The sequence below is a fragment of the Neopelma chrysocephalum genome, unplaced genomic scaffold (genome assembly GCF_003984885.1).
Source record: "Neopelma chrysocephalum unplaced genomic scaffold, ASM398488v2 Primary Assembly neopelma1_59, whole genome shotgun sequence".
In the NCBI taxonomy this organism is placed as follows: domain Eukaryota; kingdom Metazoa; phylum Chordata; class Aves; order Passeriformes; family Pipridae; genus Neopelma; species Neopelma chrysocephalum.
The window spans coordinates 14,707,720-14,723,185 of record NW_020897714.1 but is presented as its reverse complement, the minus strand read 5'-3'; the positions used below and the strand labels follow the sequence as shown (position 1 = coordinate 14,723,185).

General features: G+C 37.7%; 1 protein-coding gene across 6 annotated transcripts in view; it reads right to left on the bottom strand.

The window, feature by feature from the left end:
- Positions 1 to 15,466, bottom strand: part of ANO4 (anoctamin 4) — a 181,572-nt gene that overhangs the window by 112,072 nt on the left and 54,034 nt on the right. For all 6 annotated transcript variants that reach the window (XM_027679993.1, XM_027679994.1, XM_027679992.1 and 3 more), the window contains exon 2: positions 7,599 to 7,805. In XM_027679993.1, coding sequence (XP_027535794.1) covers positions 7,599 to 7,668 — 70 coding nt within the window. In that variant the 5' untranslated portion in view covers positions 7,669 to 7,805. The remainder of the gene's footprint in view (positions 1 to 7,598; positions 7,806 to 15,466) is intronic.

Here is a 15,466-nt window from a genome sequence, read left to right as displayed (position 1 = left end):
CCCAAAAGAGATTGTTTTCAGCAACTGGACTTAAGAAGAGTCTCCTTCACAGGCAGGAGGAGACCATCTGAATAGCAAGGGTCATAATTTTCAGGCATTCTGGCAGCACAAAAAGCCTTGAAAGTATGTGTAGTTTTGATGACCCTTAATAATCTTTCAGTCTTATCAAGGTGCAAGCTACCTTTTTATGCCATTGGTTTAAGAGATGCTTGATTCCTTTTGTGCGTTAGGTGCATTCCTAAAACAAGGTCTAAATAAAGTACCAAACTGTAGTAAAATCTTCCTTTTTCTATTTTAAGTACCTTGACTGTAATCAGTAGCAAAGAAGACCTCAAAAAGGCATATGCTTTGTGCTCCATTGGGCCTCTGAAGCACAACGTGGTACAAAACTGCATTCCCAAAGGATATAACCAGCAACATTGTGCCTCTGTGGAGTTATCCAGCATGCAGAGAACACATCTGCTTTTCTGAGACATTCACCCACTCATGGCATAGGGACAGTTAGCCTGCTGCATGACTCAAAGAGAGGTCTCCTCAGAGAAAAAGAACTGATCAAAAATGATACCACCTTTTTGATTTACTGCTGTCCTTATGCGTGGTGTAAGATGTGATGTTGAGTATTATGCAACTCTTTTGGGCTTTTGGGCTTTTCTTGGCACAACAGTACTTTGCAATGGTTGGAATTTCTAGTGGGTTCTTCGAACCCTGGAAGCAGTTACCTGTATCATATCTACTCGCCCAAGGAGTTAAGCCCCCCTCATATTTTTTTGGGTTTGTTTTTGGTCTTGGTTTTGTTTTTGTTTTTTATTGTTTGTTGCTTTTAGTTGTTCCATTGGTTTTGATTTTTTGTTTGTGGGTTTTTTTTGGTTTTTTTTTTTTTGTTTTGTTGGGTTTTGGTTTCATTTGGTTTTTGTTCGTTTGGGGTTTTTTAATTATAAAGAAAGGTCTGGCTTAATTCTGAGATATCAGAATGAACCAGCAGGCTTGGTGTTAGGAAGGAGGTCTTGAAATGTCTCGGACTGATGCAAATCTTTTGTGGAAATTAATAACACTATGCAGCCCCAGTACAGTCAAATCCCTTTTCTGATTTTAAAAGCATCTCTGCCAAAGTAGAAGCTAGTTTGTTCCATCTTTTGACAGTCTTCCTGCAAGAATCTTTCTTTGGAATACATGAAACATACTTAACATTAGAAATAGAGTCTTACATAATACTAACTCCCTTTAAGCAAGAAATATAGAGCCAAGAAAAAAACACATTTTTCAGTCAAGCATTACATTATAATAGCTGATTATTCAAAGTCTCTCTCATTGTTTCTTGAATTATAAGCTATTTTTTAAATGAAACTTTCTCAGAAACATTGCATAATTTTATATATGTTCTATTTTCATCATAGAGTGGTCAAGAGTCTTCTTAGTTATTTTAAGACAGCTACGGTACACTGGTCTTAGAACATTATAACTTGGCCCTGGGATCAGTGTGTTTACTGCTAAGTTGGTTCCTATTTTTTCCCCTTGAAAGAAATTCTCTGATGGTGGAAAGATCAAGAACATCCACAGAGAGCAGCATTTTGCACCCTTTGCGAGGTGACTACATATTGTAAACTAACAACATCCAGGAGCGTTGAAATCTGAGGGTGAATTATACTGAATTTAAAGTAACCATACATAATCGATTGCAAGAGTGAATGAAAGATTGTTTTATAACAGCAAACAGGAGACTGATCAAAGCAGGAAGGAAAAGAAATAAGTCTTTCAAAAGACTAGAGTTTAAAAACATGTAGTCCCCAGAGAAGCAGAGCACTGTCAAAGCCACCACATAAAATTATTAATATTTTTGAAGCCCCTGATTGAGGACATGCTCAGGTCCCTCCCAGGTAGGCTCAGTACCTGTAGGTGTCACATGCAGCACAAATTGATACAGAGGGAAGTGATTTCTACCTACATCAAATATATTTAAATTAAACAAGACAGATAGCATTGAAAAACAGTGCTTTTTATGCTACCTTTTTTTTTTTGGTTGTTAGCATGCTGTTGCAAAACCCTTCTCCCAGCTGCTAGAATGAACATTCTAGGAGGCTTTATACCTTAGGATCAGGAATTTTCAAAGAAGTGAGTTTTGTCCTAGAAAAGTAAAGGGGTGGATTAAATAGGCTGAATGACTAAGCAAAATGATAGAAGATTTCAAGCTCTGCATCATCTGCTTGCTAGTTCAGCTCCTAATTTCAAAGTACTACCTAATGACCATGTGGTGACCTGTCACTCAGCCCAGTGACAAAAGGTCCTCATTGTAATTGAGACAAACTTCTTCTCATTAGGAGCTTTGCAGAGGCTTTAAAGCACCAGTAGTCAGGAGAATGAACTGTCTCTGTGTTCAGCAGGGAGGTATTTCCAGATCACGCTTGAAGTACCAACACTGGAGAAATTTTGTTTGGTGCATTGAATTTGCATTGTTTTGAATGCAGACTGTAGAGAAAGAGAAAATTTAAATATGCAGGCTGGTTTCTTTGACATTAATGTCCCTTCTGCATAGGGATGTTTCTTGTAAACATGGTTTTTTATATACATATATATGAAAATTGGCTTAGTGAGAGAAATACTAAATTTTTGAAATCTGCTTGCTTTTTCTATGCTTCATTCCACATGAGAGAAAGTTCTATGCAGAAAGCTTATTGAAATAGATTGTTCTGCTAATAATGTTGGACAAGATAACAGCATTACTGTCAGTGAGAATTCAAATTTCCAGGTGAATTTATATCAGCCATTCCCACACCATGCATGAATTTGCTGCCAAGAAATACTTGCATGACAGAGCTTTCTGGCAGAATTAGTGGTGGGATTTTATTCTTTTAATCTGAGAGAGATGGATGCCACGTGTCCTGGCAGTCATCGAAGAAAAGAAAATGGGATTTAACCAACAAGTAACATCTAACTAACACATATCTTCTAAAGACCATTTACAACCAATTGTGAATGCTGACAAACATATGCACACTTTGTGATGAGAAAAGGATATGTTTTGCACAGTAAATTATCATTGTTGAAGGATTCAGTTCTAGCTTTCTTGATAATTCAAAGTCCATTAACTTGTGACTAAGCTCATTAAGCACACATTTCCTTTTTTCCTTTAGTTTTGGTTGCCACAGTTTAAGGAACCATGCATTTTAACTTACTCCCAAGTCAATTGTTCTGTTGGCCAACACCATTAGCTCCTCTTTCCTATTTGCAAGCTCAGTAACTACAGTCATCAATAAAAATGTTACAGTTTGATAACTAATTAAAAAAAGAGGACCCAAAATAAAGAAAAACATGGCAAGTAAAACATACCTTCCTTTAAAATTTGTAATCTATCAGAGACTACTTGTCACAGAAGGCAACAGAGTGCAAAAAAGTTTCTTACGTAATTCCAATGAGCCCAGGAGACCTTCACCATAATGTCAGAAAGGAATCCTTTCAGGCATATAAAATTCTTTCAAGCATCTCATGGATATACCTATGTCATTTCATGTAGCAAGTAATGTCCATTCCAAAATGTACAGTTCTTTGCCTTTGAAGGGGATCTTTTTTGAACAGTAACTCTTGAAACCAGAAATTTCTAGAATATTGTTATGTGTTTCCTGGAGTGAAGAATCTTTACATGGTAAGTAAATTTTAGAAATAAATAATTTCAAAGACAACCCTTACTGTTGGTTGTTAAGATTGCCTACAGAACTAAGTTGTACAAGTGATATAAATTACTATCTAAATTAATATATATAAACTTTCATATAATCTTTGAAATGCCATAGGGTTTTACCAGAAACAGAGAGAAAGAAAATCTTGCTGGGGAACCTCTGAATCCCTGTTATTACAAAACAGGTAACAACTGTTAGGAAACGTTACAAGTACAGAATAACTAAGAAGATTCCAGAGTTTCACACAATGAAAAAATTCACTTTACTGCTGCTTAGACTTATTAAATAAGACATTTTTTCCACAGCCAGCAAATTTAGTGACTCCTAGGGAAATTAGGTTTGACAAGTTCTGCAGAATCTGAAAATAAAGGAATTTGTCACAAAGAGAAAGAAGTAAGGTAACATTGTTCTCTTATGGAATAGATTAACAGTGGAAAGAGCCAACAGAAACTCAGAAACTGAAGTCCTGCTTATCACACAGCAAAGGTGCAACGCTGTCAGAAGAGAGGAAAACTTTTTTTTCTGTCTGCAGATTTGCCTAACCCTGACATTGAGGGAGCGGACTGGGACGACAGTTTAACCTCCTCTACGTTTGTTCAGTACTTTGTTCTACTGCTCTTACAGACAACCTAAATGATGATTACCATTGCTTTCAAAATGAGCCTTCTGTGCTCACCACAGACATATTGATTCTAAACCACTTTCGTGAGAGTTGTACCAATTCACTGCAGCCAAAGGTCTGCCACAAGCACTTCGAACTCTGTACTTCAGTGGCCTTGTACCTCATTAGTCACAACACACCAGAGCTGCTCACGTAACTGGAAGACGATAATTGGAGGTTTCTCAAAATCAAAAACATACTGTCCTTCCCCGGTTTTGGAAGGAATGCATTCATGTCATTACATCTAAACTTACCATCTGATTCCTATACTTGTTTTTGCTTTCCTTCTGTCTAAAAGAAAGTTCCCTCATAGGGGTGGATCTGCAAAGGCATCCAGAGTCTTCACTTCACTGTTAATAGATATTGTCTTCCACTTGTTTCTCCTCTGTGTTTTGTTTCAGTTACTTGATACTTTTTGATCTGCTTAAAATCAGAGCTCAGAAGTTGTGGTTCTGCTTATGGTCAAGCAGTAGTTATTTGCAAGCTTGCACAACACAACTTTTAAAATTTAATTTATTTTTAAATAAGGTGGAGTACAGACAACTCACAGCTCCCTAGCCACTCTAACATCCAAATTAATATAAGAAGCCATGAGCCTCAGCCTCCTTACCAGTTACAAATAAAACTGGCAGGGAAGCAAGTTGAAAAGAATGCTGTAACACTAAACAATATCTATTGTTCCTCCTCCTTAGCATGTAGCTACCTATGAACTTCATTCAAAGGAAACATCTGTCAATTAAATAGAATTTATGATAGATAATAAAAGGTGTCATTCTGGAAAGAAGAAAGGTGGTGAAAGGTAACAAAGCGCTGTGAAGAAAACAGAAGTAGTATGCTATTAAAGGGAAAAAATACACTCAACTATCATTTTATCAAGGATCTTTTCTTTCCATGGTTCTAGCCTCTCTGACTGATAAGAATTAGAAATGTCATTTTAAGTCCTCAAAATACCTTACTGTAAAATCTATTATGCTAGACTGCCTTCATGTTTGGGGTATTTGTTAACTGGAGAAAGGAAATTTCAGACTGAAGATAATGTACACCACTCCAACAGTGAGACCTACTTGATTGTGATAACAGCACTCAAACAGAAGGAAAAACCTAATTTGTGTGAACTATTTAAAATTAGACTGAACAAAAACCTACGAATGTACTGCATGCAATAGCAGGAGGATAGCTTAGAAAACACTGGTGTAAGATCTGGTATGTGTCATTAATATACATAAGGACATTTCCCTTCTAAAATATAAAAATCTTTATGATATCTTAGATAACATACTGTCATTGAACAACTAGTGTATTAAACTAATTATGAAGCTATAGCTGTTAATTCGTGACTGAGTTAGAGTGAAGAATATATGATTTTCAGTTTAAATTGTAATTTTCTATTAGGAGTGCTATTCATTACTGTTGCTGCCTGTCCATAATCTTTCTTAGACTCTACTTGCATATAGCTCAAATGGTTGCAATTTAACCTGGACACAGACAGAAATTCAGTGCTCTTATAGAGAATTAAAAAGTTAGACACAAATTGTAAGAAGGTTATTTCATTCCAGATGAAACAGTGGCACCATAAGTTAGTTAAGAGAAGACTCCTGTCATACAAAACACTCATAAAAATCTGCAGCCTGGGTACTATTGACTCAACTTCAGTGAGGCTCATTAATCTGAATGCCTCCCTGAACCAAGCCGCCAAGCATGTTCTCAGTAGATCATAGATGCTGTTATTGTCTAAAGACCAGAATATAAGAGATAAAACTAATCTTATACAGTGAAAGCTAATTCCTCAAAGAATCATCATTTAAATGATGGTCACTGATAAGCTCCACTTTAAGAAACCTCTGGGATCTACCTAGAAAGGGATCTTTTTCTCAAGCAGAAGCCAGCATATGCTGCTTGTACATTATTTAATAGTAAAGCACAGGCCATGCTTATCGATACATAGATGTAGAATGTGTAGCATCTTAAAGTGAACATTGCTATTGTGCACATTCAAGATACTTTTTGTGACAAACTGTGATGCAGGGTATTTTTGTCAATCTCTTACCATGCTGCAGACATGATTATATATCTTTAGCAACAACAAAATTTCTTTAGTAGTAATTTCTGTACTTCAAAGAAAATAACAGAAGCTGAAAAAACAGGACAAACAAGTGAACAGAAGAACTGAAATAAACAAAGCATATGATTATGAGTCACTGTAAATTCTTAATTAATCTGTGTTGACAAAGATATGGTGACTAAATAGTATGGGTGCATAAGACTCATGGCAGTAGACCTGTATAGCAACCCACAACAAATAATCTAAAATTTCAGCTTCTACAAAAATTAAGCCATTTACTAGATCTTCGAGGTAAGGGGAATACACTAATGGTTTTGCAGGCAGAACTCTGTCTCACACAAATAGACTCTGCCCCCTGGCACCCAAGTAGCTGTATACAGCATGTATCATGTGCTTTCCTGGGCAGCAACACTGAAAGATTATTGAGACCCTCCAATACAGAAGCTACAAAACTGACTTCATGGGCAGCCTTAGTTTTCTCTACTCAGAAAAGAAATTTGGAGTTTAATTTTCACTGTGAAGAAAGACTGAACATGGCCAGCACAAATGTATTCCCCTGTTATAAGCAAAGATACTTCTGAAATAGCTCTGGCAATTATCATAATAAGGAATGAACTCACGATGTCAATTAGAATTTGACAGTTCCCAGGAGATTTTGACTTTCTTTTAAAAAGTTTCATTTTGTTAACCAGTTAACTTATGTTGTAAAATCTCCTTCAGATCCAGAGGTTTTTTTGTATTATGGCAGCAAGATTTTAATCTGCGCCCTGGATTGTGCCTTTGTTCAAAACCAGTGTTCATGTCAATTATTGAGTTCCATGGGGGGATGCCTGTAGCCTCTAGAACACTGTCATTAACTCAGGGCTTATAAAAATTAAATATATATAAAGGGAACAGTATTAAAAAGCAGTAGAGGAAAGCTCTTTCTGCATTAACATTTTGGATACCAGTACATGTTGTATGATTTTTAAGATTAAACTCACATTTTCATTTCCCACTTTCAGCTGTCCCAACTGCTGCTACTCCCTATAATCTATAACTGACAAAAACATACCAAACATAAAAAAATCAATCAATAGTTCTGACAATCAATGGTTTGATGTCCATGCAAGCATGATCTCATGCTATTAATAACAGCTTCCCAAGTTCAAGGCACATTACACAAGAAATGGAACTAAAAAAGGTACCAAGGCAAATCTGTTACCTGGCTGATGGGTTTTTGCTTTTCCACTAGTGACTGCTGAAACCATAGATCCAGAAGATGAGGCTTCCATTTTTATTGACCCTCTGACTTGTGGGAGTGAAGGATGCCCATCCACAGGCGGATGCTGTGACACTGGGTAGCTTCCTGCAGTTCTCCTCTGACAGATTTGCACACGCTTTTCAGCCCCATGAATAGATAAACTTATACCTGACAGGAATAAGAATTAATACTGTTAGATACGAGAGACCAGTATGGAATAAGTAAAATATAAAAATTGTTATGGTTTAAAATGGAGCTGCAACAGCCTCCTTACGGGGGGGGGAAGCAAACTTTAAAAAGATTAATTTTCTATGAAAATTAAAAATGTGAACATCTTTGCTGCTGTGTTGCAGACATCAGAGCCAGCCACACTAATAGATATTTAAATTAATACACAGTCATGGTTTACTGCATTACTGGCCTGCAGAAGGAAATATCTTCCATTCCTTCAAAAAACCCATACAGCTCACAGAGGGCAATATTAATGAGGCAACTACCACAGAGTTTATTAAATGACAGTTTTCTGACTGATGAATTAGAACTTGGCAATAATGGTTTCTTTTCTTCTGAGCAATACCAGTATTAGGGAAGTCTCATCATATGGAAAAGATGCTACAATTCAGGTGTTAACTAGATTTTAAGGAGAAAATAAAGGTCTGTTTTGAGGAAAGCAGTAAGGTTACGAACAATAACATGACCTTAAGCTTGAAAAAAATTTCCATTTTCACCAGACCTGTGAAACATTACCTTCAACTCTGGAAATTGTCTTTCACAACAAACATTCTCAATTTGTCACATAGTCATTTTTAAAACAGAAATTGTGATTAAAAGCAGGCTTTATTTTTCCAAAGAGAAAAGCAAAGTTGAAATTTCCTATGAGTCTTTTGTACAGTCTTAGAAAGAAATCCTATCCTACAGTAAAATTGCTGGTTCTGACTTCGTCCTGTTCACATTGATGCAATTGCTCCAACTCCATTTGAATTACTTTCATCATACTCTGGTAGAAACCTTCAGACAATCTCTTTTAGGCAAGAATACCAAATGATAATTCAACAGTACTGTTTTACAGTTAATTTAATTATGACTCTTACTGCTTCTATCAGCAAACAATCTTTGTTAAAAAAAAAAACAAACAAAGCACCCTAACCAGTTATAAATAAGCAAATTGAGAAGCAGACGGAAAAGCAGACCCTAAAAACTGGAAATACAGATATTGTGAGCACATTGTAATTTGCAGTCGCTCAGAATCATTGGATATCATTGATTAGACTGTTTAGTTTTCTGAAAGGGATCCCTCACTGAAATGTCCAAGAATACCTTAATGACTCTGCTCTTCCAGTTCCACTGGAAGTCAACGTATGTGAACCTTCAGGTCATGGAAGAGGTTTAGAATCTCTGAAATATTAATACATTTATATCCATAATATACTACCAATGGGAAGAGAGCTACCACTTCCATAGGTAATTTGTGAAAACACTAGGCTTACCCACATTAGAAAATGCTGTGGAAACTACTCTCCTTTAAGATGACTTCGCGCATTCAGAATTGAAGCTGCATGCTCAATACCTGACTTTGCTTCTCACCACCAGAGCTGATCTCCTGCAGGAAACATGAGTGGATGAGGAGCTTCCTGCTGCAACTGCTCAGCTACCTCCTGGTTTTAGGGTTAACGAAACTGTGAGCTGCTAAAGACTGTTGAAATCACATCTTCTTTAGCATACAGAGCAAATCCCAGTCACTTTATACTTGTGAAAGGCAGTGTATCAATCCAAGTGAACAGGATGACAATGATCATGCCTTTGACCACGTTAGCTATAAGGGGCCTCAAACAGCGAGGAGCTAAGACCCAGCTGTAAAATGAGCTCTTCACTTCTTGTGCAGTCACTAGAACCTCACGATGCTCAAAATATTGTGCAATCATCCCTAAGGTATAAAAAATTAACTACAACTGTTTTCTTTAAGCATCATCACTGGTTGTTGCATCATTTAAAACAACCGTCCCTCTGAAGCTTACAATGGAGTCAGCCAGTTAGTCAACACTAAACATGAACCTGTAATCGCCACATACTTATTAGCTGTATCTCAGTAAGTCTGTGCTTTCATTTGGTCATGAAATTAGGGATCTGTTTTAGGAACTGGTTCCAAACATAAACTGACTGCTACATTTCTCTGAGGTTCACATAAATTGCTTCTTTGCATTCTGAAACTCTTGTGCAGCTGTGAGTCAGCTTCCTAAACTATTTCTGCAGCATATTTTTTTCAGACGTCAAAATAAAGGATACTGCTGCCAGAGTGCTATTCCTAAGAACTGCAAAATTTGCAGATTGATCATATCCAAAATTAGGTTCTGGTTATATGCAAGCTTTTGTTTCTTCCTCTAAGGAAAGGTGATAAATTATGCCTCCAACCTACATGAGGAAGAATGTTCCAGTATCACTGAAAATTTTACAGACTATTCTTTCGACATATTTAAAACTTAGAAGTGCCCAAAATCGACCACGCAAGGTGTGTCACAAACATATATAATATATTTGGAAGTTCTTCACCCCAATCTCATTGGCACTGCAGTTATTTTTTTCCATGGAAGACATTCTTTTGATTAGGAGAATTAATTTCAATTATTTTCCTGAGAACCAGATACAGCACAAAGACACAGGTGTCCTTATTTAATTATAATTTCAGATTTTTCCAGAGAAAGACCTGATCTTGTTTTTCTATGTATCTTTCTTTCGTTAAACTAGAAGTCTGAAAAAATGTAAGACAATAGTACTGCAGCAAGCTTTAGCATTACCTTGTTTTCATGTGGGCGAAAGTCCCTTTCAGAGAGAGATATTGGCAGCTGAAAATACAGCAAAGGGAGGGGGAATCAGAAGTAGAAAAGATATCGGGAATAGCGCAGGTATCTTATGGGAGAAGAAAACCTGGTAACTATTGGCACTAAGCAGACTCTAGAGTAAACTGTCCATATTCTTCCTGCAAATAAACCACACTGCTGACGAATCCTGGGGTTTGTGGATCAGAGTGTGAGAAAACAGCACAGAGATCTCTCAAGAGTAGATGTTAAAATTGACATCAATTACTTTTTAGAAGCGTGACAATACCCACACAAAACATCAAGAAAGAAAGAGAAGTTCTTTATCAGCACAGTGCAGACTGGGTCTTCAACTAACTATATTTGATGGAGTTTTACTCTTGTCTTTAGGCTTGACACTATAGCTGCTGACACCAAAATCCAGCTGTTGTTGTATGCCTGGCTGTATGACCTCTGGTTGTCCTTCCTGGCAGCATGGTCATTTTTCAGTGAGCTTGGCACTTGTCCTCAGTAGCTGGGTGTGAGCACACTGGCATGCTCTGACAGGTAGTATAGATGCCACAAAAATCAGGAGTTTCCCCTGCCTCTCCCTCTGGCAGGGAGCACTTGCTCCCGAGCACCATTTCAATCCAGGGCTTCAGTGCAAATGCAAGAGAAAGACTTAAATACTGTCCAGTAGCCACAGCTGCCTGTCCAGTTTGGAGAACTGGTTTCTGGACAGGACTCATCCAGTTTCACCTGGCTGGCTGCAAACCAAATATATAAGAGTGGGAAGCAGAACTTTAGCGTTTTAAAGCTGGACAAGATCTGTGCCTTCAAGTAGTACACATATCATTCAGCTCTTTTCCTTTTCTGCATGCAGCAAAAATGTTTCTCTGTATTTTCAAATCTTCACATGCATTTCTCTTCCTTACCAGTATTTCTGTCTTTTTTTTCTCATACAAGCTTTTTGTCTCCATGAGGAAACACTCTTCTTGCTGCCCTTTTGTTCTCTGATGACTCTGAACTTGCAGACAAACACTGTTAAGACAAACACCTTCACTACCTTCCTACCAATACATCTCAGCTGTGCAAGTTTGCCAGAATGGAACAGCCTCCGTCTAGCTTATGGATGACTTTTATTGCTCCCAGATATGTCTTTTTATTATAAATTTTTTCAAATAAGTGTTTCTTTTACACTGAGCATATTTTGCCTCTTATAAAGTGGTAATATGCTTAAGACACTCAGGGATTTATAATGCTCCAGATAAAACCTGCACATAAGAACATTAAAAGTGGAGTTTTAAAATATTTCCAAGTCATGAAGCAATAAAATCAAACATAAAGTAGAAAAAAGAAGGAGAAATTATTAAAAGTTCAAAACACTACTGTATATCTGCAAACAAAATTTTATGTGACTAATATTTGTTTTCTTGGTTGATCAGATGCTACAAAGATGAATAACAACATCCTGCACTACGCAGAAGTCATCCTGTTGAGGCATCTGATGGGGTGTCTGCTTCGGTGATGTCTTAGCCCTCACCAGCAGCTGTGCACCACTCACCTCTCTGCATGAGCAACACTTGCACCCAGGCTCATCCAGTGGGCCTGCACTGTTTGAGCACAGCACAGTGGCTCTGGTACTGATAGAGGTGGCTCTTGCACCTGAAGTGGGAGTCAGAAAAGCACTGTGCCCAAATTATACTGTGCTGGGACTGAGATACCTCTCATCCTGGGGAGGCACTCCTGTAGTGACAGTCAGGTTTGTGTCAGCCCCAGTTTTCTTCCACCTTGTACCACTTTGGGTTACAGGCATCCATTTATAGGTTGCTCTCTGATGTGTTTGTCTCTAGATAGAGATTATAAGAACATGAATGAGAAATAATAATACAACGCAGAGTTACAAAATTGTATAAACAATCCATTAGCTAACAGTGCTTAATTAGCCTCAAGTGTCCTGACTTGCCGTGTAAACCTTCTCTGGGATAACAAAGTAGCACTGGCAGGTTAGGGAAGTCCTTTGAGTTTTGCATTATTAGAGTGTCAGCACTCATGTTGGAGGCAAAATACTCCACTCTTTTCTATGTGGGTCTTCTATTTTGTTTCAGCCCTACGCGGAGGCCTCAGGAGCAGATTGAGGTAGACCCTTTCTTCAAGGCCCTTTTCAGAGAAGAGCTACACAGGGGAAAATAGAGAAAGAAGGAAGAAAATCTCAGCTGTCATGTAGAGACACAAAAAGTAAAGCAGCTCTGGAAAATCTGCAGTCATTAAGGCACAGATAAGTAAAGTCATAAGGAAGCACTTTGGAAGCATGAGCAGAGCGCAGAAAATGAGGCTTTGAGGAGCAATATACAAATGGGAAAATTACATATTTAGTTCCTTTCAACTTTTACACACAGGAAAGGAGAAAGTGAGCTAATTTGTCCACCTTAATAAGCTAAACACCCTTTCCTCACCTTGTGCAAATTGTCACATTTCTCATTAAAGTCAATGAAGCTCTGCAGACAGCTTCATATTTTGCACATTTGAGATAGCCTTGATAAGAGGGAGCTCAGAAAAGAAAGCAATGTAAAAGGTTTCTCATGCAAACCCAGTTTAATCTGATACTCAGGAGAGACACAGCAATGCTTGATGCCATGATGGACTCTTCTTGCTCTGAAGTCTAGGTGGAAATGAAGAAGTGTGAAAGAAAAATTCTCCTGGTGGCCTCTGTACACATGCCCAAAAGCATAGCTTAAAGGCAGTTCGCTTTTTTTTTCTCACACTATGTCTTAGGTTACAAATACATACAGAAAGCATGGTTAACTTGGTGAAAAATGTTACAACTTCATTAGGATTCCCACATTAGACTAAATCAGTTTTCAGGAATTTAAATACCACCTCTTTAATACAGCATCAAGTCCCTTGCCACTGGTAACACATGATTATGAAATCATATCTAAGACCAGATTACACTTCAAGTATAGCTTTGAAAATGCTAAAATACTTCTGACTACATCAGATGTGAAAAACACCGCACAACTGGAAACTTTTAAGCAAGCAAACAGAAAAGCTACTGGTTACAGACCTTCCTGGGAACTGCACTGGCTGGAAGAAAGACTAATACTGTGCATCTTGACAAGCTACATGTGTTCATTTTTCTGAGGCTTTACACTATTGCTCCCCCCATCCTCTTTCCTCCCAGATGTTGGAGAGATGACAGGATTTTCAAGATTTGTAACAGTTTCAGAAACTGTTCCCTAAATGTTACTTTTTTTCTCGTTTTCTATCAAAAATTTTGTCCAGTTGGCTTCTGAATTTACATCCATTTTTAGCATATACAATTTTCTATGGAAAGAAACCACAGAGCTTAAACATACAATCAGCGGAGGAATAGCTAATTTTCTTTGTCTGAAACATGTTACCCCTGAAAGTTTTGTATTGAAAGAGATCATGAATGACCTCTTTCCTTTACCTCTCCTTCCACTCATGATACTACAGAGTTCTATCATATCTTCCACTCTGTTTCTATTTCCGAGCTTAGGAAGTCTAGTTTACACTCATAAGCTGTTGTATACCTACAATCATCCCTGGTCACTCCTCCTGTGTTCCTTGCCTTTTTCAAAGAAGGAAGACCTGAAATACACATTAAGAAAGTTTCAACAAGCAGCGTCAGAAATGCCCATGATGTCCAGGCTGTGCTTTCACCAAACATTCGCACAGTGACACAATGATATTTCAGGTTTTATTCTTTCTCTTGTAAATTTCATTTGCCCCAAGATACTTCTAGATGGACTCTGCCTCCCTGTCACATTTGTCAGCTCTTTGGGCAATTTTCCAGCGAATCAGGGATCGCTCTTCTAACCCATCTACTTGAGGTCCCTATGTCAAGCAAAGACAGCAGGAAGAAATACTGTATTATTTTTGTCATTTATATGTGGCATCTTTTTCCACATCAGTTGCTTTCTAGGTCTCATGTTTATCGCTTCTGTAAGACCATTACTGTACAGCCTTTTTCTATCAGCAAAGCAAATCTTCATGCAAATCTCTACAAAGTTGTATTACTTCTCACTTTTTTTCAATTACCTGCCTTGAAAGGGAGAAGAGTAGCATCATCCTGTACCTGCAAGTCAACAGGGGTGTTAGAATCTGCATTTCAAAGTGGGATCAAAGACACATCTGAACTATAACCAGGACTCCATGAAGAAGGGGCTTGTGTATACACTGGGTTTTATCCAGCTTTACTGCACTGATGTAGAAATGAACCGTTAAAGAACTTCAGATTCTATGGGAACATAAGTTTATATTTGCTTATGTGCTTTAGATCAGAATAGCTTATTCTCCCCTGCAAAAGTAACTACATTATTTGTGATAAAACTGCATCCAGAGCTAGTGTTAATTTCAGCCTATCAAAGTCCTAATAAATAAAAAAGTCATGCTCACCTTAGGCCCACCATCAAAGGGTTGTTTTTATAGCCCTGGAGGTGGTTTATTAAATTACAACAAGCTAGCATTCAATAGTGATTATTTAGCATGACTGAAAAACTCCCATAGTGCTCATAGAGAGGTAAGATAACAACCTGAAATCATGAAAATATCTTGGAAAGAGTCATAATAATCCCACTTTGATGGTCTACATGACACTCTGAAAAACCACTTGTCTTCCTTAGGTATGAAAAGTTTAGCTAAGTGAATATAAAGCTCTTTTGGGTTGCTGTTGAATTAATGGTGATTGTCATAGGCATGTTGCAGGACCACGGTGCTGGACACAAGTTGCTACCTACACAAGTTTTATGAGCCCAGGTGAATAAATGGAACATTTTTCCCTCAAGATGCCTGATTTGAATTATTTATAAGTCTTGTACTTTTATTTCTGTCTGACAATTCATTCTTTAGTTCCTCTCTACAAAAATGAAACACAGTGTACGGTGTATATATGCTACTGTGTTTTCCAGGCTATTGGGATAAATGCCTAACAATTGTGTGTGAAATATGCCTCACTTCAGCTCACCCAGCAACCTGCAATCAGTGTTGTTTGTCACCATCCCAGCTGACTGA